This window comes from Pinus tabuliformis, chromosome Q (assembly GCF_031772625.1).
Source record: "Pinus tabuliformis cultivar Carrire ecotype Pingquan chromosome Q, CPIR1, whole genome shotgun sequence".
In the NCBI taxonomy this organism is placed as follows: Eukaryota; Viridiplantae; Streptophyta; class Pinopsida; order Pinales; family Pinaceae; genus Pinus; species Pinus tabuliformis.
Genome location: NC_142296.1, coordinates 102,490,077 through 102,517,123, shown reverse-complemented (window position 1 = coordinate 102,517,123; position 27,047 = coordinate 102,490,077). Strand labels below are relative to the sequence as shown.

The 27,047-nt window shown below is 39.3% G+C and overlaps 1 protein-coding gene across 12 annotated transcripts in view; it reads left to right on the top strand.

Moving 5' to 3' along the window:
- LOC149218437 (uncharacterized) overlaps positions 1 to 23,511 on the top strand; it is a 125,311-nt gene extending 101,800 nt beyond the window's left edge. For 3 of the 12 annotated variants that reach the window (XM_089384016.1, XM_089384012.1, XM_089384013.1), the window contains 4 exons: positions 2,362 to 2,402; positions 2,644 to 2,681; positions 2,736 to 2,759; positions 23,088 to 23,511. In XM_089384016.1, coding sequence (XP_089240142.1) covers positions 2,362 to 2,402; positions 2,644 to 2,681; positions 2,736 to 2,759; positions 23,088 to 23,208 — 224 coding nt within the window. In that variant the 3' untranslated portion in view covers positions 23,209 to 23,511. Of the gene's footprint in view, positions 1 to 2,351; positions 2,403 to 2,643; positions 2,682 to 2,735; positions 2,919 to 23,081 lie in introns of those variants that run through there. The other 9 variants (XM_089384003.1, XM_089384009.1, XM_089384011.1 and 6 more) reach the window with 9 other exon arrangements.
- The last annotated feature ends 3,536 nt before the right edge of the window (positions 23,512 to 27,047 follow it).

Sequence of the window (27,047 nt, the reverse complement as noted above, 5' to 3'; positions counted from 1 at the left end):
TGGCACTTTCCAAGACGCTGTAACTAGGGTTTTTGAATTAGGGCTGAAAGTTGCAGACATAAATCAAGGGGTCGAAATTCTAAAAGGTAGCCGAGGAGGAGGAAGAAATAAGAAGGCTGACTATTGTTGACTCAAAGGAACTCATCAAGTAAGCTTTGTGACTTGGTCTTGGAGAGGCAAATAGGTCAAGGTTCTTTGTCTTGGTGTTCGTCAATTGAAGTCTCTATAAGAAGAAGAATTCGTTTGGGTTTTCCTCTCAAGTGGGAGAGTGGTTTTTTCCCTGGTCGATAGCCTACATTTTGTGTCTCTTGTCTCTTTATTGTTTATGCTTTGGTCGCTGTTTGATGAAGAAGAACTCTATAATAATCTAACTAAAGGAAGATCCTAATCTATTGAAGTAAAAATTATTCACAAGCAGTTATCTTAATAAAAAAATCTCCTTATCTTGATGCCCTAGATTTCTCAATACAACCCACTAACTCAATGTGGAAATAATGCAACAAAAGACCCACATGTGTGAGACGTAAGCCTCTAAATGATAATGTCATGCCCCTTTTGGACTATAAGGCTAGAGGTGTTTCCATGTGTCATGATCATCGATCATTTGAAGAATACTCCTCAAATCCAACCTCAAAGCAGCTTGAAGGGTTCAAAATCCAACTGGGTTGTCACCATGTTATCTCCATGCGTTTCTAATGGCCAACACAATGCCTCCTCTCTCAAGCATTAGGGCTCCATTAAGGGAAACAAGCCCTCCCTAGTCTCATGGAAGACCATACTCATTTGGGCTATATGAATCATGGCCTCCCAATTAGGTAGTGTCAAAGATGGGCATGTTGTGTCTAGAAGTGTAATCATCAAGAATCCTCTGTGTTGGGTCAAAGAACAACGTCTTGGGGGTACTCTGGGATGTGCATTAGTTGCTCAGGTCATCATAGTTCCTAACACTCAGATGTATGTGGATAATGCTGTATTTTCCAAGTCATCAACATCTATGAAAGGCATGTGTACCTGTGGAGTCGATTCCTTCAAGCCCTAGGCTACTATGGATAACCTGACAAGACCAACTTAAACTCCAACAAAGTAAAACATTCATTAGAGGCTAAGATCATATAAGCATGTAAGTGGACCAATCTTGCATGTTAAGGGCATATTAATACTTCAAACTTGGATCGCCTTTTGTTATCTAACTAGACCATGTCCTGTAAAGGTGTTCCCTACCTTGATAAGGGTGGCCAATAGTCAACCCTCTTAGGTGCTTCCAACCCCCAAGGGGAAGTGGCATTTCCAAGATCAACTCCTCAATCAATAGGTATTAGTGTAAATGAGTGGCAATGGAGGCAAAAGGCTTCATCGCCAAGTGCCATGGTCAAAAGGGACTAGCTAACGGGAGTCCACATCTAGAGTGTATAGATGCAGTGGAGGGAGCAATTGTGGAGGCATGAGTTACCCTCTTTAGCTTGCTTTTTCCCCTCCTCTAGTGTGCCTTTTACTTTTTTTTTTTTTTTAATTATGCTTTTATTTTTGTTGCATAGCTTAAGGGTTGGAACTCGCTCTTTATGATATAGCCTTTTCTTTATGATATCGGAGTGGCCTTTTCTTTCCACTAGTTTAGTGAAGAAATTTCGATTATATATATATATATATATAATAATTAAATTCATAGTTTTTGTACATATGTTTATTTTAATATGTTATCATCTATTAAATTAAATTATTAATTTTATATTTTATATAAGTTTATAATATATATATATATATATATATATATATATATATAGAACTAACTTATATGGATATCGACTTCATATATATACATAGAACTAATTTATATTTATATGGATATCAACTTCATATATATTTATATATGGAAAAAAAACAATTATGCATATCAACTTCATATATAAATATATATGGAAAAAAAAGTGTTTGAAATAAAATATTTAATGTTGTATATAAAAAATTCAAAGTAGGTTATTAATAAAATATTGTACTAATTAATATTGATGTTTACTTGAAAATATATTAATGGTAAAAAGCCATTTTAATTTGTGCTGATAAATGTTGTTGATATACATGTTAGGTAAAATATTCAATATATTAATAGTAAAAAACCATTTTAATTTGCCCTTTGCCCTGATAAATGTTGTTGATATACATGTTAGGTAAAATATTTATTGCGAATTATGTATCTCTTATAATTCTTTTTAAAAGAATTAGGTATATATCATGAAAAATGAGTTTTTATTGTTAAAATGCTTATTTGGTGCCGTGTATATAAAAAGATACACATTGTATTTTGCACTATTTTGCACTTTTTTGCACTCTGAAGACTTTTTTGCACTCTGAAGAAGTTTACAGGTGCAGGAATTTGGTCCCTCCCGGGTACCTCCTGGCTCAAGGTTAGATCCTTACTTAAAATAGGATCTATGCCGAGCAGATTTATATTTTTGATTTAGTGATATTTACATATTATTCCTCACTTTAATCTACTTACATGCCTCACTTTATTCTACTTACATGCGTTTTAGTCCACATATAATTTTCCCTTTGTATTACCTTCAAAGTAAGCTACGGTCTCAATTTTTTAATTTTTCAAAATGTTTCTAACACTATCAGCCCATGTTACATGTTTCCTTATAGGGGTATGTTGATCAGGTTCTTTTTCAAGGGGGATATTGTTCTTGTTCTTGTTCTTTTTCAAAGGGGATATTGGACTTCTTTCTTTTCTATTGGACTTCTTTCTTTTCTTCGATAAAGTAAGTGTGGGATTTTAATTTTAAAGAATTGGAAAGATTTATAAATGATTTCCAGCTTGATAATATATTATTATATACATAATAATATTAACAATATATTATTATATTTAAAAAAAATTATATTTAAATTAAATAAAAAAACAATAAAGATTGTATAGATGATTGGTTGTTATTAATGTTTATGATTTTAAATGCTTTGATTAATATGTATAGTTTTGATTATTTTATTAATGTCTTGGAAATAGGGATATTTTTGTTAGTGTTTATAGATTTTATCATTTTTATTAAATTAATAAAGGTTACTGAATGATTAGTTGAAATCCTCAATAAACAATTATTAATTTATAATTTTGAATATTTATGTTATGTAATGAAGTAGAATTTTGATTATAATGTTTTATAATAGGAAAATTATATTTAAATTAAATAAAAAAGAAAAAACAATAAAGATTGAATAGGTGATTGGTTATTGCTAATATTTATCATTTTAAATGCTTTTATTAATATGCATAGTTTTGATTATTTTATTAAGGTATTGGAAATAAGGATATTTTTTTTAGTGTTTATAGATTTTATCATTTTTATTAAATTAATAAAGGTTACTGAATGATTAGTTGAAATCTTTAGTCGGATGTTTAGCAATTATTAATTTGTATTTATTTACAATTTTGAATATTTATGTTATGGAATGATGTAGAATTTTGATTATAATGTTTTATTGTTTTTAGTTTTTCTCATTTTAAATATTTATGTTGTGGAATGAATGATGTAGAATTTTGAATATTTATGTTATGGAATGATGTAGAATTTTGATTATAATGTTTTATTGTTTTTAGTTTTTTTTTTCATTTTAAAATTTATAATTTTGAATATTTATGTTGTGGAATGATGTAGAATTTTGATTATAATATTTTATGGTTTTTGATTTTTTCATTTTAAATATTTTCATTGAAGAATAATTATTTATCAAATAACCATTATGTTTTTAATTTATTAGTGTTTGCCATTATAATAATTAAAATTCTATTTGTAATATTTTATGGGGAATGTTTATGGTTGAGTATTCTTATAAATAGTAATTGTGATTGTAAATTATTAATGTTGTCAAGTTTAATGATTTTACCAAGTAAAATGAAAATAATGAAAATGGTTAAAAATGAAATTTGTAAAAAAGACTATTGAAATTTCGATTATAATTATAATGTTTATGATTCGTTATATACAATTTTGATTGAAAATTTGATTATAATGTTCATGATTGGCCTATACAATTTGATTTTTTTTAGTATACACGTTATTAAATTTTTAGTTATGTTTATAATTTTGATTTGTTGACTAAATGAAAAATTGTGAAAATGATTGATAAATTTTAAGTAAAAGGCTTTTATGGTCTTTATGGTTTATTAATGTATAAATTTTGTTAATTTTATCAAATAATTGAGAATAATGAAAATGGTAGAAATAGATGGATGAAAATTCGATTATAATGTTGTGTTTATAATTTGATTATTATAAAAGAATAGAAGATTGTTAAACATGATTGATTTTGGATACTTGTACTCTCAATTATTATGAATAGAGAATAGAAATAATCATAATTTCATTAATATTCATAGTTTTAATGATTGTTTTCAAACTTGTAAAAATGATAAAATGGAATTTTGATTACAAAGAATATTATAGCTATGATAGATGAAATTTTCACTATAATATTTTATGATGATTTTTTTTCCCGTAGAAAAAGTCGTAATTTCTATTAGATAAAAGAAATTGCATTTTGTAGATGCCAAGGCATATGCATGATGAGGCTGGTCGCCTCCACCGGATAGTAGCAAAAAGTTTTGTCTACAACCCTGTACAGATGATCTTAACAGTTTTCCTCCACACAGGGAGTTCAATTCTCAGATGTGTCTTTTACCAAAATTTATACAAAAATAACAAGTGTGCTCCACGCAGGGAGACTTGCTGTTGGAAAGAAAACACAAAAAAAAAACATCTGCAATTCATCAAAATAAAAGAGATATGTCTGATGGTTCTGTGATGAGTTCAAAATATTTCCAATAGTTTACAGCAGCTGCTGTCTTCTAACTTTGTGTGGTTCCAGTGTGCCAAAAAAGTATCCAAAAAAGAACTTTGTGTGGTTCCAGTGTGCCAAAAAAGTATCCAAAAAAGAAACAAACTGTAGATAGTTTTGTAATTATAAAAACATCCTCATGGCTGTATCCTCCGGAGAGAGCGCGGATCGACAAAAGGTCTGTGATAGTGTTGATAAAAGAGTCCATCCAACTCTTCCTGTATTAGCCAGTCTTCTTCTTGCCTTTGCGCTGCCTGTTTGGATAAGAGGTCCGCCCTTGTGTTGCGCTCCCTGTAAATATGTTGACAAGAAAAATGTTCAAATAAGTCTATGAGCTTGTGTGTCTCATCCAGAATGTGACTCAAAGAAAAAGCAGAGCAGTGTGAAGTTATATTTATCTAGTTGCAGACAAGTTTTGAATCCCCAAACAATTGTAACTTTGTGCACCGATTCTCAAGAGCAAAATGTATGAGGTGTTTGGCAGTGGACAGTTCGGCATAGTTATTTGTGCCCCTTCCCAGGTGCATCTGTATATGGAAACAATGACAGTCTCTGAGGTAGAGGAGGGCTCCTCCGCAGCAGCCATCAGCTTGGGTCGAGCCATCGAAATAGGTCCATGGGAAAGATTTGTCAATGTGATCAGGGAGGATGGTTCTGGGGGAGGCTGTGAGAGGTCAACCGGGAGTAATTCAAAATCGGCAAGGATCTGGGATCTGATGTTAGGCCAGATGGGGTCTCTATGGTCAAAAATAGCTCGGTTCCTAGCCGTCCAGATAGCCCAGCACATGAGGAGTGGTAAGTTCCTGTCTCTTCCTTTGTGTTTCTCTAGCCAATTCAGCCAGGCTTCTGTAATGGTTTGTCCTTGCCATTGATTAAAAGATGGGGAGGATGAGGTTATGAGGGACCATTGAGCAGAGACAATAGGGCATGATAGGAATAGATGCTCGGTGTCTTCCTCATTGCTTTTGCACAGATGACACCAGAAGGGTCCATGGAATGATCGTCTCATTAAGTTTGAGCCAGTGGGAATTTTGTTGAACAATATGGTCCACATGAGCATATGCGTTCTGGGGGCCGCTTTGAGTTTCCATAGTGCTTTCCACCAAGGCTAGACATTTTCAGGCTGAGCAGTTTGCATGAGCTTTAAGTAACCTTCCTTGGGGGTATATGTTCCATTTTTAGCGAGTGCCCATACAATCTCATCTTCTCCTTCCGATATCTTGATGTGTGCTTGAGTGAGGGCTTCAGTGAACATCTCCCAGTCATGCCGCCACTGTCCCGGAATGTGGAGGTCACGTGCTAACTTCCAGGCCTGTTGGAAAGGTGTGGTGCTTGCATGGTCTGCTATGTGGGCTATGTGGGAGACACCCAGATCCTGAAGATAGGCGATTAGTGGTGCTGGGAGACGATGGGCATTGCCACACCCGATCCAGGGGTCTGTTCCAATGCGTACAGCCTATCCTTGATGTATCCTCCATGTTAAACCTTCCAGGATGAGTGGGAGGGAATTGATGACAGCTTTCCATATATTGGAGTGCCTTCCGCTCCCTCTGTGTTCCCTGCGGATCCAGCTGAATATGTTTTCCGGGGCAATGTATTTTTCATATACCACTTTTGTCCAGAGGCTATGAGTGGTAATAAGCTGGCATCCTAACTTTGCTGCCAATGCTTTAGCAAAAACCTCCAATCTTTTTATACCCCATCCTCCCCATTTCTTTGGCCTTGCTATAGTATCCCATTTAACCCAAGCAAAGAGGCTTCCCTGTTTGTTCCCTTTCCATAAGAATCTGCAGCAGATATTTTGTAGTTTGTCAAGGATCCCTCTTGGAATCCAGGCCAATGACATCCAGTATACAGGGGTTGCTTCTAGAACTGCTTTTATGAGGGTAAGTCTTCCAGCCTTGGTGAGGTATCTGTTGTACCATATATTTAATCTCTTTTCCACCTTTGCAATAATCCAAGTCCAGTCAGCAATTTTGTATCCTCCATGTTTTATTCGGAATCCTAGATATTTCAGCCCTTCCTCCATCTGGTGTGGTGGGAAGGGGAACCGGTGCCGAATGTAAAAGACTTCATGTTGCGTGCAACCTATCTCTGTGAGGGAGGATTTATGAATATTTATGATCATACCTGTAGCCTTCTGAAAGAGGTCGAAAACATACTGCAGGGACGAGGAGTCGGCCAGGCTGCCATTTAAGAAAATGAGCACATCATCTACAAACAGTAGGTGAGTGAGAGAGCAATTTTCCGTGATCTTTATACCAGTAATCCTGCCTCTCCTATGTCTCGTCCCTATCAATCGGCTTAGACCTTCCATAATGAGCAGGAAAAGTAAAGGAGATAGGGGGCACCCCTGCCTGAGACCTCTTTCTGCTGTAAAGAAGGGAGTGGGGGATCCATTTAGGAGGATGCTATACGGCACTTCAGTTATACAACTCATTATCCTTTTGATGAACAAGTAGGGGAAGCCCAGATGTGTAAGAAGCATTCGAATGTAGAGCATGCTTGCCCTGTCGAAAGCTTTGGTGAGGTCCACCTTTAAGATCATGCCCTTCAGACTCCTGTTGTGCATTGAATGAAGGATCTCTTGTGCGATGCCAATAGCTTCGTGCATCTAGCGGTGCTGAAGGAAAGCGAACTGTTCAGGGGAAATATGTGCCGAGAGGATGGGCTTAAGCCTGTTTGCGAGGATTTTGGCCATGATCTTATCTAGGCAGTTACAGAGCGAGATGGGCCTGAAATCATTGAAAGAGGCTGGCTTGTCGGATTTGGGGATGAGGGCTATGAAAGTGGCTTTGATGGCCGAGGGGATCTTTCCTGAGCCGTTGCAGTGGTTAATAACCTTGAGGAGGTCCTGGCCCAGAAGATCAAAGAAAGAAAGGTAGAATTCAATGGTCCATTCGTCAGGTCCTGGGCTTTTGTCTTTTTGGAAACCTCGAATAGTGGCTTCAAGCTCCCCTAATGTAATCTCCTTGATGAGTTCTTCAGCATCCTCGTCATCCACAAACCTAGGGAAGAGCCCGGCAACTCGCATGATCTCTAGCAGATTGGCTTCCCTTGGGGCCGCATATATGTTCCTGAAGTGTGAGGTGGCTATTGAGGCTAGTTCTCTGGAGTTGTGAACTTCTTGTCCCCGCTCATTTTGCAGCTCCCAGATAGTGTTGATCGATTTCCGACCATTGGCAAAGCGGTGGAAGAATTTTGTGTTTTTGTCCCCTTCCCTAATCCAGATTTCTCTGCTTCTTAATCTCCAACTTGCCTCTCTGTCTTTGAGGATTTGGGTTATTTGATTGATCAGGGTTCCATACTTGGCTTTCTGTTTTGGGGAGTTGAAAATTCCATCCGACTGCGAATCAAGATCTGCAATTGCTTGCTCAGCTTGGGAGATTATTAAGTCATCCTGTTCCCTCTTATTGTGAGCCCAGTCTTTGGATAGCCCCTTTATTTCAGAGAGGTTTTTTATAAAGCAAATGGCTGGATCCTCCTCCTCAGGGATTGGGTGTGATTTCCAGAAGTCGGATATTAGCTTGATATAGGAGGGGTCCCGGAGCCATGTGGAGTTGAACTTGAAGGGAGCTTTTTGCTTCTGTTGTTTTTCCCCAATTTCTAGAAAGATAGGTCTATGATCCGACAGCCTCCGCTGCCAACCCATTGTCTGGATCTTGGGTGACTGTTGTGAAAGGCCTCCTTGATGATAAAGCGATCTAGTCCACTGGCCAAGCTTTGGTCGCCCGACCGGTTGTTCCTCCAGGTAAACTGAATCTTGGCCGAGGGGATGTCGATCCAATGGTGGACCTCAAGCAGCTGCTCGAAGAAATCAGATAGCGGGTCAATTTGTGCCATATGTCCCCAGGATTCTGAGAAGCCCATGGAGAAGTTTAGGTCTCTCCCTAGAATTAAGTTCCCATTTAGGAGGAGGTGGGAGCTGAGGAGCTTTCGCCAAAAAAGTTCCCTGCTGTGACATGGTCCATAAACATTTATGATTCTTAGCTCTTCCTCCAGCTCCTTGGAGTAAATATCCGCCCCCAAAAAGCCCTCACCACCCCATATGTTCTTCAGGTTAATCGAACGGTTCTTGAAACCAATTGCAATGCCCCCAGAGCGGCCTGAGACATCAATAGCATGGAAAGACCAATCATGCATCCAAGAGCAGAAGATGGAAGTGGCCGATTCCGCTTTACAAAGGGTTTCTTGTAAGAAGATAATGTCAACCATCTCGAAAAGGAGGAGTCGCTTCAGGGCCAGCTTTTTCTCGGTACTGGCCATCCCTCTGTAATTGAAGGACAGAAGCTTCATGGGGGGGGGGGAAGGGTGTCCTTTGCTCTAAGAACCCTTTCAATGGTGTGTTGTTTGCCCTGGATCACTTCGTCCCCAGCTTGTTCTTTTGCCTTGTGAATGTTAGAGGGTCGACCTCTACACTGCTTGGGCGAGAGGATAGATGGGGCAGTGTCCAATCCAGTGGCGTCCGGCTCTTTCTGCTTTGCAGTTGAGCGGGTGGAGTACCCCAGAGTGGAGTTTATTGAGGGAGAGGGCGATTGGAGGGGACGGGACTGGACGGAGGAGAGGGGGCAAGTGGTGAAAAATGTCGAAGGCTGTGGGAGAGGGCAGGTCACATAGAGGTGGTGAGATTTCAAGGGGGGGAAGGGCGGGCAGGAGCCCATCACCAGGTCAAGAGTCGAAGGGGAGGAGGGGACGGGGATCCAAACTAGAGGGGCAAGTGGGAGGATAGAGATAAACAAGAAGAAGCAAGATGCGATGCAGAGACAACAGGGGGAAGAGACATACCCGATGAAAAGACGACACCCTTTGCAGCCCTTGAGCGCGTCAGTGGAGGAGATGGTGGCCTGATCGGGATTTTGCCCTGCTTTTTTTTCAGAGGTGCAAGAAGCGCTTCCACTATGTCTGAGGTCTTGATCTGTTCCGCCCTTGGTGCTGCCGCGGCCGGAGGAGCTTGGGGTCTCGCTGAAGTGGGTTGTTCCTGCAATATGGATTTCTGCTGAGCCTTTTTGAGGAGGGGGCAATCCTTGTAGAGGTGACCCACTTGATGACATCTCCTACATCGATAAGGGATCCCTTCATAGTCTAGCTTCTGCTTCCTCGAGAATGTTTTCCACTGTATAGTGATGTGTTCCTGCAGGCCTCCTCTCGTGTCTAGGTGGACTAGAATCCTGGCGTATGCCGTCATCCCCGTTGCGATATAAGATTTGTCCGATTCCATGAAGGTGCCCAGCGAGTTTCCAATTCTCCTGAAAATGTCGTCGGACTAGTACTGAAGTGGCAAGCCCGGGAGTCTTACCCATACAGGCCCGACCCCAATTTGTTCAGTTTCCGGGTCGAAGAGGGGCGTCCATCTTTTAAGAAGTACTGGTGCTTTTTCGAAGTGCCAGAAGGATGACAGTACCCAGCTCGTGTGGTCAGCCCTTGCGAACCTCAACGCGAACCAGCCTCGCACGAATGTTTGGACAGAGGGGATTTCCGCCAGGTATTGGCCCCAAATTTCTGTTGCCCAGGTCTTCAGTTTTTCCGCTGAGTAATTTCTGCCCCGGATGCGCCCCACAAGAACTCTGTCTGCTAAATCCATCGCGTCTCCCCACTGGATGTCTTCTTCTAGCCTCATAATGATGTCCTCAGGTCTGGATTTAAAGCATCGTTGTTTCTTCGACGGGCGGGAGGACATACGGCTAGGGTTTGCAGATGCACTAGATCCAGTAGGAGCATCAACCGGAGGAGGGGGGGGAGAGATAGAGAAGGGGGGGGGATAGCCTCCGAAAGGGGGGGGGATGGGGTTGTAGCTTCCAGATGAGGCACGGGGCGCAGAAAGGGGGAGGGGAGCTGAAGGAGGGGGCGCTTCAAGGGGAGCGTCAGGTAGCAGGGGGAAGGGTTGTGAAACCTGTAGATTTGAGGGACCTGCTTCGATGGGGGAGGATTGTAGGCACTCCGCTAGATACCCTAGGGATGCCGGAGAAGGAACAAAGAAAGGAGCCTAGGAGGAGGGTTTGGCTGGTTGTAGAGCGGCACGGAGAGCCGGATCCGTTGATTGTGTGAGATCCTCAAAACTGGCAGACAGACTTTCACTGTACAGACCTCCAGAAGTTGTGAACGTGGAGCGCCAGATGGAACCTTCTGCCAGCGGTGAGTCCGAGTAGTCCACCTCGTCAAGATCCATCTCGCCAGCTGCTTAAAACAGAATGTAACCTCGGAACTAGGTAACCATTGGGGACCGTCGCCGATAGCAAGGTGAGCCGTTGGGCCGTTCAGGGGCGAGAAAAGAGGGGCAGCAGATAACCGTCCAGGGTGAAACAGGCGGGAGGAAAGCGACGGGCGACAGCCGATAGCTATTGGGCGCAGCGACAAGGACCTCGCAATGATCGGTGAAGAAGGGTAAGCCAGAACAGGGTGAAAAAGGGAGGGGTAAATGGAGAGCCTGCGAGGGTATGGGGGGGGGGAACCAAAAGGCAAAGATAAAATAAACCCCTAGCTCAAGTCTCGAAGGGGTACGGAGACAGGGATGGCTGTAGGACCGATGCCGGCCTGCAACCTTGTTACGCCAAAAAACACCGTTCAGGCCATGCTACAGGCGCCTGATCGTACCAGATCCGTCCGCCATCAAACCCTCATTCATTCACCCCAATCATGTAATCATAATATTTTATAATGATTATTTTTAATGATTTTGATATTCTTAGGAGAATACAATGCCTAAATTTTTATTAATGTATATATTTCTTATACTTATCAAATAAAAGAAGAATATGATTGTAAATATTTTTATGGAATTTGATTATAATTTTTAACACTTGCAAATGTTTATAGTTATGATTATTCTATTGAAAAATTATCATAATTATTATTTTATTAATGCTTGCAACTTTTATTAATTTTACCATACAATAATCATTATTATAGCTTAATTAATGTTTATAGCTTTCATTGTTTTTACATGAAAATAACCATGATTATGTTTTCAATTTATGTTTAAATGCAATAATTAACTTTCTTTAATACTATTTTGAGTGAACGCAACCTAGTACATGGGTTGACTTTCACAATTGGGGTTGGTTCAACTAAATATGCACATGAGACCTCGGCCTAACAACAAAGTGATCAAATCATTAAAATGATGTCATCCATCGTTGCCAACTCCAAAGTGATCAAATCATTAAAATGGTGTCATCCATTGTTGTCAACTCCTATGGTCTATGATATCACAACTAATTTTCATTATTTGGATTGTGTTTGGGGGCAATAATTAGTTTTTAAACTGTGCGCCTTAAAGTGATCAAATCATTAAAATGATGTCATCCATCGTTGTCAACTCCTATGGTCTATGATATCACGACTAATTTTCATTATTTGGATTGTGTTTGGGGCAATAATTAGTTTTTAATCTATCCGCCTTTGTATGGTGTGTCTAGTGTGCATTATGTAATCTCTATACCTAGTTGTGCCTTTAAATAAGATGATCATATCAAATACTTGTGTCATGTCTATACCTAGTTGTGCCTTTAAATAAGATGATCATATCAAATACTTGCACTTAATGGAGATTTGACTTGCATTGTGATTTGAATTGCTGTGTTAAAATTCAATTCATTATAATATGTGTTTTATACGCGAGAGTTTTTGATGTAAGATGATCATATCGAATACTTGCACTTGATGGAGATTTGACTTACATTGTGATTTGAATTGTTGTGTCAAAATTCAATTCATTATAATATTCATTTTATACGCGAGAGTTTTTGATGTAGGTGCGTCTAACTTAGGGTTAAGTGTTTACTAACGGAGTTAGTTTACAAAGTTCGGATTTAATTAGAGTATTTTGGAAGATTTGAGAGGTTTGAGGGTTAGTTAGCTCTTATCTGGGGATAAGGAATTAGATGAGAGGTTTTATGGATTATGAGAGATATTGTGGGAGTTAGTTTAGGGATGTAGAACCTACCTTGGGTTCAATCCACTTGTATAAATATCTCATATCGAATACTTGCACCTAATGGAGATTTTAATTACATCGTGATTTGAATTGTTGTGTTAAAATTCAATTCATTATAACATGCATTCATACGAGGGTTTTTGATGTAGGTGCATCTAACTTGGGGTTGACTATTTTCTAAGGGAGTTGGTTTACAAAGTTAGGATTTAATTAGAGTATTTTGGAAGATTTGAGAGGTTTGAGGGTTAGTTAGCTTTTATCTAGGGATAAGGAATTAGGTGAGAGGTTTTATGGATTATGAGAGATAGTGTGGGAGTTAGTTTAGGGATGTAGAACCTACCTTGGGTTCAGATCCACTTGTATAAATATCTCATATCGAATACTTGCACGTAATGGAGATTTGAATTACATTGTGATTTGAATTGTTGTGTTAAAATTCAATTCATTATAATATGCGTTCATACGAGGGTTTTTGATGTAGGTGCATCTAACTTAGGGTTGACTATTTACTAAGGGAGTTAGTTTACAAAGTTAGGATTTAATTAAAGTATTTTGGAAGATTTGAGAGGTTTGAGGGTTAGTTAGCTCTTATCTAGGGATAAGGAATTATGTGAGTTTTATGGATTATGAGAGATATTGTGGGAGTTAGTTTAGGGATGTAGAACCTACCTTGGGTTCACATCCACTTGTATAAATATCTCATATCGAATACTTGCACGCAATGGAGATTTGAATTGCATTGTGATTTGAATTGTTGTGTTAAAATTCAATTCATTATAATATAATATGCGTTCATACGAGGGTTTTTGATGTAGGTGCATCTATGATGCAGGATCATTAGAGTGAAAAGGCGACAGCTGGGAAATGTTTTTATTTTATTTTATTTTGTTGGATAGAGTGGAAAACACTTTGATTTTCTATTTCATTTTGTTTCATTTAAAATTAAGGCTGACTCAGCCATTGTTAGTTTTTAAAATTAGGCAAGCAGATCAAGATAGGATTAGTTAGGGACTTGTTTGAAGAAATTGTTAAACAACTAAAAAGTAACTGAGGAACAATTCCTCAACTGTAAAGAAATTGCTAATAATGCATTGAAAATGAAAAACCAGAGAGGATGGAGGGGTTGCCATCCAGAGAGGAGAGAGAGCACAAAAGTTGTAATTTACAAGTATTTGAATCTCTATAGAAGCAAAAAATTCAAAAATCTGTCATTAAGGAAGTCAATTAATTTTTATTATATTCTCTGTGCATAGATGTTTCAGGTATCAAAATGAAAGCAAGACAGTGAAACAATTTATCAAAAGATTCGAACAAGCATCGACAAGAATTTTGTAACAGGAAGCATTTCAAAACTGAGAACCATACAGAGGTACACCAGCATATATTTTTCTTTTTTTTTCCTCAACAAAAAAACCAGGTACTATTATATTCAACACTTTAAGCATTTCCTGTACATTTCATTTTCGTTTTTCATTCAACAAAGTTCACTGTACAAAATCTATAACCTGGAAATCGTGGAGGTTTCCAAAACCATGCAAACCAAAAACTTTACAGTCCACAGGCTAGACCTTAATCAAATAGCGAGGGCATGAACACCTCGGAGACCACATACATACACGAAGGAACCAAAACCCCAAGGGTATAACCAATTATAGACAGAGCAAGCAACAGAGCAATTACAGACAGAACAAGCAACAAAGCAAGCAAAAAACCGCTATAGCCACATAAAGACCTTACTCGGGTTTTTCCTAAGCCCGCGACTAGTTCCAAGGATGAAGCCGTGGAGCAGCGTTCCCTTGGAAGGGCATGCACACCAGCATAGAGCAGGGTAGCGGTTAGTTAGGGCCACGATACCAAAATAACAATGAATAGCAAACTGAAAGAGGAGCGAGGGTTTTACCTAGAGGAGGATCGATTCTGCGAGGGAGGACGAGAGTCGAGACTCGCAACAGAGGGTTTCTACCAACAGAAGTGCCATGAACGCGTTCTGCCTGCTCACCAAGGAGCCAAAGCGTTAGAACCTCAAAAACCAAGGGTGAAATTGAAATTGGAACGAGAAGATTACTTTAGAGCAAGTTCGCCAAGCCGTCCCGTGCAACAGCTAGGCGAGAACTTGTGTTTACAGAGCCGGACCATCAACAGACCCAACATTAAACATACAAATCACCATAAATAGAGTAGAAATGAAGCTTGAGCCAAATGAAAGAGACAAATAGACTTGTGGGTGGAAATGACCTGAAACCCTCCAAAAACCAGCGCAGTGAATCACCACAGAGAGCGAGCAGAGGCACATCACCAACAAACCACAGAGAACCAGTGAAGCATAGCAAACCACCATACGGGACAAGCAAAGCACGATACTTACCAACCATCGCAAGAACTAGGCGAAAGCACCGAGCACCCACAGAGCCAAATCATAGCAAAGAAGAAATGAACTCCAAACACCCTCGGCGAAAGTGATAACCCATGGTTGCACGCCCGAGGCTAGTATGGAGGGCAGACAACATACAATAAACCACGTTAGAGTCATATACCAAAACCTTGCCACTAAATTTAATTCGAAACCAAAAGAATTAAACGGTCAAAACTATGTGTCCCTCCTTGGGATCGCCACCAATTTTTGGTATCAGAGCAGGTTGTTCCTTTCTCTCAGCCAAGATGGAGGTAGGAAGAAGGGGTCAAGGAAGAGCCATCAGAAGAGTAGCAAATGAAGGGTTACGAGAAGAAATTAGGAATTTAATTGCACGTTTGGCAGTAGTGGAAGCAGGAAGGCGTAGGGATCCAGAAGGTGGGGATGATGGTGAGGAGGAAAACATAGCGATGATGGATGGGTCAGATGACGAAGGACCAAAAATTAAACTATTGAGGTCAGTTTTGTTGGCTAGCAACAATCCAAGACCAGAGCTCTCTAATTATGATGGCAGTTTGTCCACAGAGGCATTGTTAGACTAGATAAGTGAACTAGATAAATATATTGAGTATGAAGAAATCAGCGAAGATAAAGAGGATCAAGTTTGCTGTCACCAAATTGAAGGGACATGCAGCACTATGGTGGGACAATGTACAGGCAGAAAGGAGGAGATTGAACAAATCATTGATTAAAAAATGGTACAGGATGGTTGCTAGAATGAAGAGCAAGTTTCTGCGTAAAGATTATCAAATTGCCCTTTATAAACAAGTATAGAACTTGAGGCAGAGAATGATGACCGTAAAGGTATGTACTGAAGAATTTTATAGAGTTAACTTGAGAGTTGGTTATGTTGAAGATACCTCTGAGAAAATAGCGAAGTTTGTAAATGGTCTACGGATGGAGATCCTAGACGAAATTAGTATTCTTTCCCCTAAGACCATAGAGGAAGCTTATCAGAGTGCTTTGAAGGCGGAGGAAAAGAATGCTAGGAAACAGAATGCCAGAAGAGAACGTGGTTTTGGTAGAGGTCGGGGCCAGGCCTTTGGCAGAGGCAAGACTGCCAACAACAATGAAGAGGGCAATAGTTCGAAGACTTCGGGACAGACTGAAAGGGAAGGTAACACCAGAGGAGGAAGGTCATACCAACGAGGAAGAGGTAATGGTAGAGGCAGAGGAAATGCCTATCAGTGTTACAAGTGTCACAAGTGGGGACACAGGTCCTTCGAATGTCTTGAAATCTAACAAACTGGGCAGAGGGGAGCATATGTCGCTCAATCCAATGAAGCGGATGCACCACCACAGGAGGTGGAAAGTATGCCAGAAACCGGGGAAGCCTTGGTGTTGAACAAGGTATTATTAAAACCAGCTAAGGAAGTAGCTGATCAGACACAAAGGAAAGCATTGTTCTGGACTGTGTGCAAGTCGCATGGGAAATGCTGCAAATTAATCATAGACAGTGGAAGTACTGATAATCTGGTAGCTATTGAAATGGTGGGGAAATTGGGTTTGAAGAGGTTGAAGCACCCAACTCCATATAGGGTGTCTTGGTTGCAGAAAGGTCACCAACTGCTGGTCGATGAGAAGTGTGAAGTAGAGTTTCATATTGGCAAGTACAAGGACAAGGTGACTTGCGATATATCATGTCTATGGACTTGTGCCATATTATGCTGGGTAGACCATGGCCGTATGGTAGGAAGGTCATCCATGACGAGGAAACAAATTGTTACAAGTTTTTTAAAGATGGGATAAAGCATACGCTAGTGCCCATGAAGGAAGAGGATGCTGCAGAAACCAGTGGGACAAAAGCCTTACTGTTAGGCGGAAAAGAGTTTCTGCGAAAGATGGAGGATGATGAGGTGAAGTATGCAGTTGTGCGAAGGCCAAAACCAATGTTGATCCATACTGAAGTCATTGACTTACCTAAAGAAATACAAGACATGTTGGAGGAATTTAGTGATATTGTGGTAGACGATCTACCGGACAAATTACCATCGAAGCGGAGCATTATTCACCATATTGATTTTATTCCAGGAGCCAATTTGCCAAACAAGGTTGCCTATCGGATGAGTCCGAAGGATAATGAAGAAATCCGGAAGCAGGTGCAAGAGTTGTTGGATAAAGGACTGATTCGGGAGAGTTTAAGCCCTTGTGCAGTTCCGACTGTTTTAGCTCCCAAGAAAGGAGGTGAGTGGCGAATGTGCACAGATTCCCAGGCCATTAACAAGATCACTATCAGGTACAGGTTCCCTTTACCTCAGATGTATGATATGATGATTGTTTGAGTGGAGCAGCGTACTTTTCAAAGATAGACTTGAAAAGTGGCTACCACCAAACCAGAATTCGAGAAAGTGACGAGTGGAAGACAACTTTCAAGACTAATGAAGGCTTGTACGAATGGCTGGTTATGCCATTTGGATTGATCAATGCCCTTAGCACATTCATGTGGTTGATGAACGAGATGCTAAAGGAATTCATTGGTAAATTTGTCATTGTATATCTGGATGATATACTTATATTCAACAAGATGAAGGAAGAGCATTTTCGACACGTGAGGTATGTATTGGAAAAATTGTAGCAAAATAAATTACTGATAAATTTGAAGAAATGTTCTTTTTTCAAGAAAAAGTTATTTTATTTGGGATTTGTGATTTCCGAGAATGAACTAAAAATGTATCCAGAAAAGGTTGCAGACATAGTTCGCTGGCTGTCTCTTAAAAGTTTGTTTGAGGTACGAAGTTTTCATGGATTGGTGAGTTTTTATCGGAAATTTATTAAAAATTTCAGTGGGATTTGTGCACCCATGGTGGACACCATTAAGTAGGCAAATCATCGTTTCTATTGGACAGAAATGGCAAAGAAGAGTTTTCAGCTGCTCAAAAGGAAAATTACTGAAAAATCGATTTTGAGATTACCAAACTTTAACAAACTTTTTCAATTTCGTTGTGATGCCAGTGGGACAACCATTGGTGCAATACTCAGCCAAGAGGACAAGCCAATAGCTTATTTCAGTGAGAAACTAAATGAAAGTAGGCAGAAGTACACGTCTTACGACAAGGAATTTTATGCAGTGGTTCAAGTGCTAAAGCATTGGAGACATTATCTGTTGGCCAATGATTTTTCCTTGTTTTCAGTCAATTCTACGCTGCAGTATATTATGCAGTAGCATAAGATGAACCATAAACATGCGAATTGGGTGGAGTACCTGCAGAGTTCCACATTTGTGTTGAAACATATCAGCGGTCAAGCCAACAAATTGGCAGATGCGTTAAGCAAGAGGAATTTGATCCTATAGGAAAGTACGATACAAGTATTAGGATTCGAACATCTTAAGGACTTGTATGAGGCAGATGCATATTTTAAGGAAGCTTATGAAGCTTGCCAAAATCCATTGTTGAGAGATAACAGCTCATGGCTGGACTATAATATGCAGGAAGGGTGGTTGTTCAAAGGAGGGCAGTTGTGTATTCCGGAATGTTCTATGAGAGAGAACTTAATCCAGGAAAAGCATAATGTAGGTTTAGCCCGCCATTTTGGCATAGAAAAGACCTTGGATCAGTTGAGCCACTTTTATTATTGGCCAAAGATGCGTAGAGATGTACAGAGGTTTGTGCCTAGATGCAAAGTGTGTCAGCTTGCAAAGGGACACAGCCAGAACACAGAGTTGTATACACCCTTACCTATTCCAAATAGGCCATGAGACTCAGTTAGTTTAGACTTTGTCTTGGGTCTGTCGAAGACACAACAGGGATTCGATTCCATCATGGTGGTGGTGGATCGTTTCACCAAAATGGCACATTTCATTCCATGTAGGAAAACCAGTGATGCCACACATGTAGCACATTTGTTCTTCACAGAGATAGTCAGATTTCATGGCTCGCTGAAGTCTATTGTTTCAGATCGAGACGTTAAGTTTACAGGGCATTTTTTGGTGGACCTTATGGAAAAAATTAGACACCAAACAAAACTTCAGCTCAGCTTATCATCCGCAGACCGATAGTCAAACCAAAGTGGTGAATTGAACTCTGGGAAAATTATTGAGGAGTTTGGTTGGAGAAAATTCTCGACAGTGGGATCATGTACTTGCACAAGCAAAATTTGCTTATAACGATTCGCCCAACTGAAGCACGGGCAATAGTCCTTTCTAGATCCTATTCGGAATGCACCCACGTGGAGTACATGAGTTACGGGATCTGGGTCAGTTGGAGCGCAAGAGTGCTGATGGTGAAGATTTCGCAAAGGCAATCAACGATGTTCATGAACATGTGAAATTAAAATTACAAGACAACCAAAGATACAAGCAGAAAGCAGATTTGAAAAGGCGGGAGGTACAATTCAACGTAGGAGACTTGGTATTAGCACACCTACGCAAGGAGAGGTTTCCTAAAGGTGAATACAAGAAGTTGAAATGGAAAAAAATTGGGCCTTGCAGGATTATTCAGAAATTTTTAGTGAATGCTTATGAATTGCAGTTACCCCCAGGTATTGGAATTTCACCCATTTTCAATGTGGCAAATCTGTATCCCTACATTGCGGCAGATGAAGAAGACAGTTCAAAAAGACGAACACGGGACACCCAGAATGAGAATGATTTGTGGATTAAATAAATGCCCCCAGCGAAGCATCTAGAGATCGAACAGATCCTAGACACCCAGGTGGCCAGACGGACTCGGAGGAAAGAATATTTGCAGTACCTAGTCAAGTGGAAGGGTCATCCTATTGAAGATAGTTCTTGGTTAGTTGCTGGCTAGATTCAAAGCGTTGGGCACTCTATTGAAGAGCTCATGGACAGGAGACATGAATTTAATTTACCCTGGGAGCCTGATGCACGAGCATCCGAGTGAAAAGGCGACCGCTGGGAAATGTTTTTATGTTATTTTATTTTGCTGGACAGAGAGGAAAACACTCTTGAGTTTCTGTTTCATTTAAAATTAAGGTTGACTCAACCATTGTTAGTTTTTAAAATTAGGCAAGTAGATCAAGATAGGATTAGTTAGGGACTCGTTTGAAGAAACTGTTAAACAACTGAAAAGTAAATGAGGAACAATTCCTCAACTGTAAAGAAACTGCTAATAATGCATTAAAAAGGAAAAACCAGAGAAGATGGAGGGGCTGCCATCCAAAGAGGAGAGAGAGCCTAGAAGTTGTAATTTACTATTATTTGTATCTCTATAGAAGAAAACAATTAAAAAATCTGTCATTAAGGAAGTAGATTAATTTTTATTATATTCCCTGTGCATAGATGTTTCAGGTATCAAAATGAAAGCAGGACAGTGAAAAAATTTATCAAAAGATCCGAACAAGCATCGACAAGAATTTTGTAATAGGAAGCATTTCAAAACCGAGAACCAAACAGAGGTACACCAACATATATTTTTCTTTTTTTTCCTCAACAAAAAAACCAGGTACTATTATATTCAACACTTTAAGCATTTCCTGTACATTTCATTTTCGTTTTTCATTCAACAAAGTTCACTGTACAAAATCTATAACCTGGAAATCGTGGAGGGTTCCAAACCCATGCAAACCAAAAACATTACAGTCCACAAGCTAGATCCTAATCAAACAACGAGGGCATGAACAACTCGGAGACCACATACATACATGAAGGAACCAAAACCCCAAGGGTATAACCAATTATAGACAGAGCAAGCAACAGAGAAATTACAGATAGAACAAGCAACAAAGCAAGCAAGAAACCGCTACAGCCACGGAAAGAACCTACCCGGATTTTCCCTAAGCCTGAAAACAGTTCAAAGGACAAAGCCGTGGAGCAACGTTCCCCTGGAAGGGCCTGCACACCACCATAGAGCAGGGCAGCGTTTAGTTAGGGCCATGATACCAAAAGAATAGTGAATAGCAAACTGAAAGAGGAGCAAGGGTTTTACCTGGAGGAGGATCGATTCCGTGACGAAGGACGAGAGCCGAGACCCGCAACAGAGGGTTTCTAGCAATAGAAGTGCCATGAACGCGTTCTGCCTACTCACCAAGGAGCTAGAGCATTAGAACCTTAAAAACGAAGGGTGAAATTGAAATTGGAACAAGAAGATTACTTGAGAGTGAGTTCGCCGAGTTGTCCCATGCAGCAGCTAGGCAGGAACTTGTGTTTGTAGAGCCGGACCATCACCAGACCCAACATCAAACATACAAATCACCATAAATAGAGCAGAAACGAAGCTCGAGCCAAATGACAGAGACAAATAGATTTGCGGGTGGAAAATGACCTGAAACCTTCCAAAAACCAAAGCATTGAATTACCACAGAGAGCGAGCAGAGGTACAATACCAACAAACCACAAAGAACCAACGAAGCACAACAAACCACCATATGGGACAAGCAAAGCACGATACTTACCAACCATCGCAAGAACCAGGCGAAAGCACCGAGCACCCACAGAGCCAAACCATAGCAAAGAAAAAATGAACTCCAAACACCCTCAACGAAAGTGATAACCCATGGTTGCAGGGTCGAGGCCAGTACAGAGGGCGGACAACATACAATAAACCACATTAAAGTAATATACCAAAACCTTGCCAGTAAATTTAATTGGAAATCGAAAGAATTAAATGGTCACAGCTATGTGTCCATCCTCGGGATTGCCACCAATCTAACTCAGGGTTGATTCCTTACTAAGAGAGTTAGTTTACAAAGTTAGGATTTAATTAGAGTATTTTGGAAGATTTGAGAGATTTGAGGGTTAGTTAGCTCTTATCTAGGGATAGGGGATTATGTGAGAGGTTTTATGGATTATGAGAGATATTGTGGGAGTTAGTTTAGGGATGTAGAACCTACCTTGGGTTCAGATCCACTTGTATAAATATCTCATATCGAATACTTGCACGTAATGGAGATTTGAATTACATTGTGATGTGAATTGTTGTGTTAAAATTTGTTTCATTATAATATGCTTTCATACGAGGGTTTTTGATGTAGGTGCATCTAACTTAGGGTTGACTCCTTACTAAGAGAGTTAGTTTACACAGTTAGGATTTAATTAGAGTATTTTGGAAGATTTGAGGGATTTGAGGGTTAGTTAGCGCTTATATAGGGATAAGGAATTATGTGAGAGGTTTTATGGATTATGAGAGATATTGTGGGAGTTAGTTTAGGGATGTAGAACTTACCTTGGGTTCAGATCCACTTGTACTAATATCTCATATCGAACAATTGCACGTAATGGAGATTTGAATTACATTGTGATTAGAATTGTTGTGTTAAAATTTAATTCATTATAATATGCTTTCATACGAGGGTTTTTGATGTAGGTGCATCTAACTTAGGGTTGACTCCATACTAAGAGAGTTAGTTTACAAAGTTAGGATTTAATTAGAGTATTTTGGAAGCTTTGAGAGATTTGAGGGTTAGCTCGCTCTTATTTAGGGATAAGGAATTAGGTGAGAGGTTTCATGGATTATGAGAGATATTGTGGGAGTTAGTTTAGGGATGTAGAACCTACCTTGGGTTCAAATCCACTTGTATAAATATCTCATATTGAATACTTGCACGTAATGGAGATTTGAATTAAATTGTGATTTGAATTGTTGTGTTAAAATTCAATGGTTTTTGATGTAGGTGCATCTAACTTAGGGTTGACTGTTTACTAAGGGAGTTTGTTTACAAAGTTAGGATTTAATTAAAGTATTTTGGAAGATTTGAGAAAATTGAGGGTTAGTTAGCTCTTATCTAGGGATAAGGAATTAGGTGAAAGGTTTTATGAATTATGAGAGATTTTGTGGAAGTTAGTTTAAGGATGTAGAACCTACATTGGATTCAGATCCACTTGTATAAATATCTAAAAGACACTTTGAGTGGGTCAAAGCATTTTTACTTTGAAATTATAGTATTTTTTTTAATTCAAAACAGGGTGTAATGTTAGATTTATTGCTAGAGTCTAACCTGGATTTGAAGTAGAAGTCGCTGCAGGAGGTCCAGACATCTTCCAAAACGAAAAAGATTGTGGAGCTTGCTATCTAGTAAAGGGCACGTTGAGCGTTTCTTGTTCCGGAAGGCCCGAGACTGTAGTAATCATCAATGAATGTCCAGGCTGCAGATAAAATCAATTTGATTCAGCGGTATGGCCATTAGCAGCCTTGTAATTCCAGTAGAGATACATGCAATCGACAGATAGACAATGTTGTGCTTCTCGCAAATTGGAAATGAAATAAAAATTATGGACACATCGGGTAAGCAAAGAGTTGGCGCGTTCGATTCTTAACAACCTCGTTTATCCTCTTGAAGATCTAGTTTGCCAGTATGAATTCGCTGTCGTGAGAGTATTATGGGATTACTGTCGAAGTCTTCTGTCCATGTTTGAATTTGGGGACAATGAAAAAAGTTTGAAAGACATGATAAAATTTATTAGTGCAAAGAGAATTTAGCCCAATGTAATGGCTAAGATAATACTCATTGGTAAATGTAGATGGTATTTTAAATATGCTTTAAAAACACTATTCGGTGAGGTATTTAATTAACCCATTTTCTCGAAGTTGAACTTTTTTGTTTGGGAGTCGTTTATTGATGGCGGCTGGATTCCGGGCAAAAAGTTTCAAAAATTCTTGTAAAAGCAATGTTTGAATCATGTTTTTGATGGTGGAAATAGCTTTAGCACCATCAAAAACTTTTAGGGCACCTAAAATTATGAAGTTCGACAATTTTTACTTAAATTTACAAAAATCCAAATCCCCGCCGAATTTTTTCAAAATATGACCAGAATTTACATAAGGCAAAAAAGCTGAATTTTTTCAAAATATGACCAGAATTTACATAACTTTCAAGGCAAAAAAACATAATTGTTACGGCTTTTGTTTTCATTTGCCTACTATACTGGCTTTTGTTACAATAAAAGCTAATGATTGCAATGCATGAACATCGAGAATTTTGGAATTTCTTCAAAGATCAAGATACTGCCTGATTCTTGGACACCTGAAACGCAACAAAATTGCATAAAAAAGGCCACGCACAGGTGCAGGAATTGTTTGACGACATACAAACATCAGAATCCCGCAGGTGGTAGATTTATGTGTACATATTGTGGTCATGTTTCTCAAACGCCTCTGTTGGATATATCCAATGTTGTAATTCATGGAAATTCTGATGGAAGTGCTGCAAGTGGTGCTAATCTATTTGTTGTTATTGATTCCATCTGCGAATGGTGTAAACGATATAGTTTATAAAAAAAAGATATATGTAAAGATTTAACTTGCTTAGAGATCTGAAGTGTCCCCTTGACAAAATTGTAGATGAATTTCAGTGGAGCCATAAAGGGCCGAGTTGCAAAGGTTAGTAAGGCTTATTTTGTTAACTTGGTGTCAAAGGGAGAATATAAATGGTTTAATCAAGCTAGTGCCAGGATTGAGGTTTAATCCAAATTTGGAGGTTGTATCTCTCTTCCAAAGACCGAGGGTTTAAAGGATCCTTGCTCCACGCAGTTTCCATAATTTATTCATTAAAAGGGACTAAGTTAAAAAAGGAGAGAAACTGAGCCATTTTATGCTCCAACAATGAATTTATGAGGCCGGATTATTACATCATAAGGAGGAACAATAACTTGTGGACAGATATATTTTATTTCAGATTTAATGTCCCTTTAGCAGACTAATCATCTTAAGGTGGATCAAACTATATTGTTGGACTAATATGTTATTTCCTGGGTTACACTCTCCTTCAAAGACGTGTTGCAGGGCCTGTGAAAACCTTGGAAAAGTGCCTCGAACTTTCTAAGTTGCTAGACGTGTGATCGCTGGTTCGTTGACCTTCCTGGCTGAAATTTACAAAGAGAAAAAGGATATGAAAATAAATTATGGGCAAGTATCTAGGTTGCAGGAAATCCCACTCAGCCGCACTATGATTTCGTCATAAATTATAAACTTGAAGAAAAGGCAATAGTATAATTCACCCTAAGAAGAAGAACACGTGACGTGTAAAGAATGTGACACTGTAATACAAGGAGGACAAGCCAAGTGAAGCAGTATGAGCGGAAATCACCTAATCAAAAGTAAGAAGTCCACAGATCAAAAGGTGAGAATGTACTAGCATTCACCACAAAAGTTTATATACAAAAGATAACCAACATAAGCCTAGGCACATATTCATTTTGACATCCATCCATGAATTTACCATAATGTAAAGTTAGGTCATAAGATTATTGTAAAATATAGTCACATTAATGTATTTTAATTGGATGATAGTCATGGTCTAGCTCAAAATTGAGACGCGACAATTTAAAAGAAGTTAGGGTCAGTGAAGAGGAGAGCACACTTCAAAGTCTTTTTGCAAATTAATGAAGAGCGTAATTGATAAAGTCGAGATACATGTTTGATGAAAGGAATTGTAATTGAGGAGTTATAATGTTGATGGATGTCAAAGGTCAATGAAGAGAATTGTAATCAAGAAGTGAATGACTAAGTTGTAGAGCTTGAGTAAAGTAAATAATGAATCAAAGTTAGAGTCAAAGTACACCAAGGTCCATTTATGAAGAGTTGATGTCGAATTAAAAGTTTGGGATCAAAAGGAATTTTAGAGTCATAAGTCAAAAGTGCATTGAATTTCCATTACATGACACAGTGTCACTTATCAACAATCTTTCCATCTCCCTGGTTTGTTATCCTGAGCACATTCCTTGTGTGACTTTTTTTTCCTCTGGGATTTTCCTTTTGGGGTGATGTGTTGCGTGGGATGACCCTACGGCTTGTGATCATTTCATTGATCCCGTGCTGCCCAACAATATTTACGTTGTGTCCCCGAGCACTGTCAGCCCATAAATTCCTCCTTTGACTCTTAAGAATCCTTCCTGGGTCAAGCCTCTGGATTGACATGTCCCTGTGGGTACCACTGTCGCGCTCATGGAAAAATCACAATATTGTTGGCATGATCTATCTTTGACACCTGCTGCGTCTGTAGGACACCTAGTCAACCTGAATTCTCCTCCTTTGCACATTTTATAAACCTTCTGAGATAATGCCTCCAGGATGATGTCATGCTTACATCATGAGTGCCATGTGGTGCCTTCGAATTATTGACATGTCATTGGGATTTGGCCCACTATGCCACCCAAAAACGTTGAATTTGCCTGCCACGTGTCCTCCATACAAACATCATGTTGACCTCATCATGAGCCACTAAAATGTTGTCAGCGTCTCCTAGAGGAGAGAAAAAGTGTCTCGGGTCTTTGTGTTTTTCGTTGAATGTCTTAAACAAAGATTTTAGTAAAATTCACCGGGCTCAAGCCCTTTATATTTCTACAAATGCCACAGTTTCCTAACTCTGTGAATATTGGTCCTTCTCTACAGTTGTTCTTCACCACACTAGCCCATTGCATAATTGTATTGGGGCTCAACTTTGTGTGCATTATGTTACTTCAGGGGTAGTCCTTCCGCGTTGTCGTCATTCTAGGCACTCCCTTATGCATTGAACCATGAACCTTCTTGGGAAGACTCCATTGAGATGAGTTGTCATGTGGGAGCTATGATACAATGCTCTCTGCCAATGCTAGGCTTGTTTGCTGCTATGTGTTATCTACCTCTCCACATTCTTGCGTCATCTTGAGCAGTCACCATTGTGCACTTCTTTGAGTCCTTCGGGGAGAGACTTCACCAGGGTTATGTGTTAATGGGCTCCATCGTCGGGGCAATAGAAATGCTTGGAAATCACTCCCTTATGCCATGTTTTCTTGGTCCTTTGGATAATGGCTCCTCCAACTTACTTTGTGACATTTGGAAAAATGCCAAACTAAACCATGTGCCAAATGTCCTCTAACCATTGATAGCTCTGCAATCTTTGACTTTTGGGGGTCTCTGGGTTTGACTGGCCATAAATTACAATCTAGGAGGTCATTTTTAATCTTCCATATACCACTAGAAAACTATTTTAGAGGTT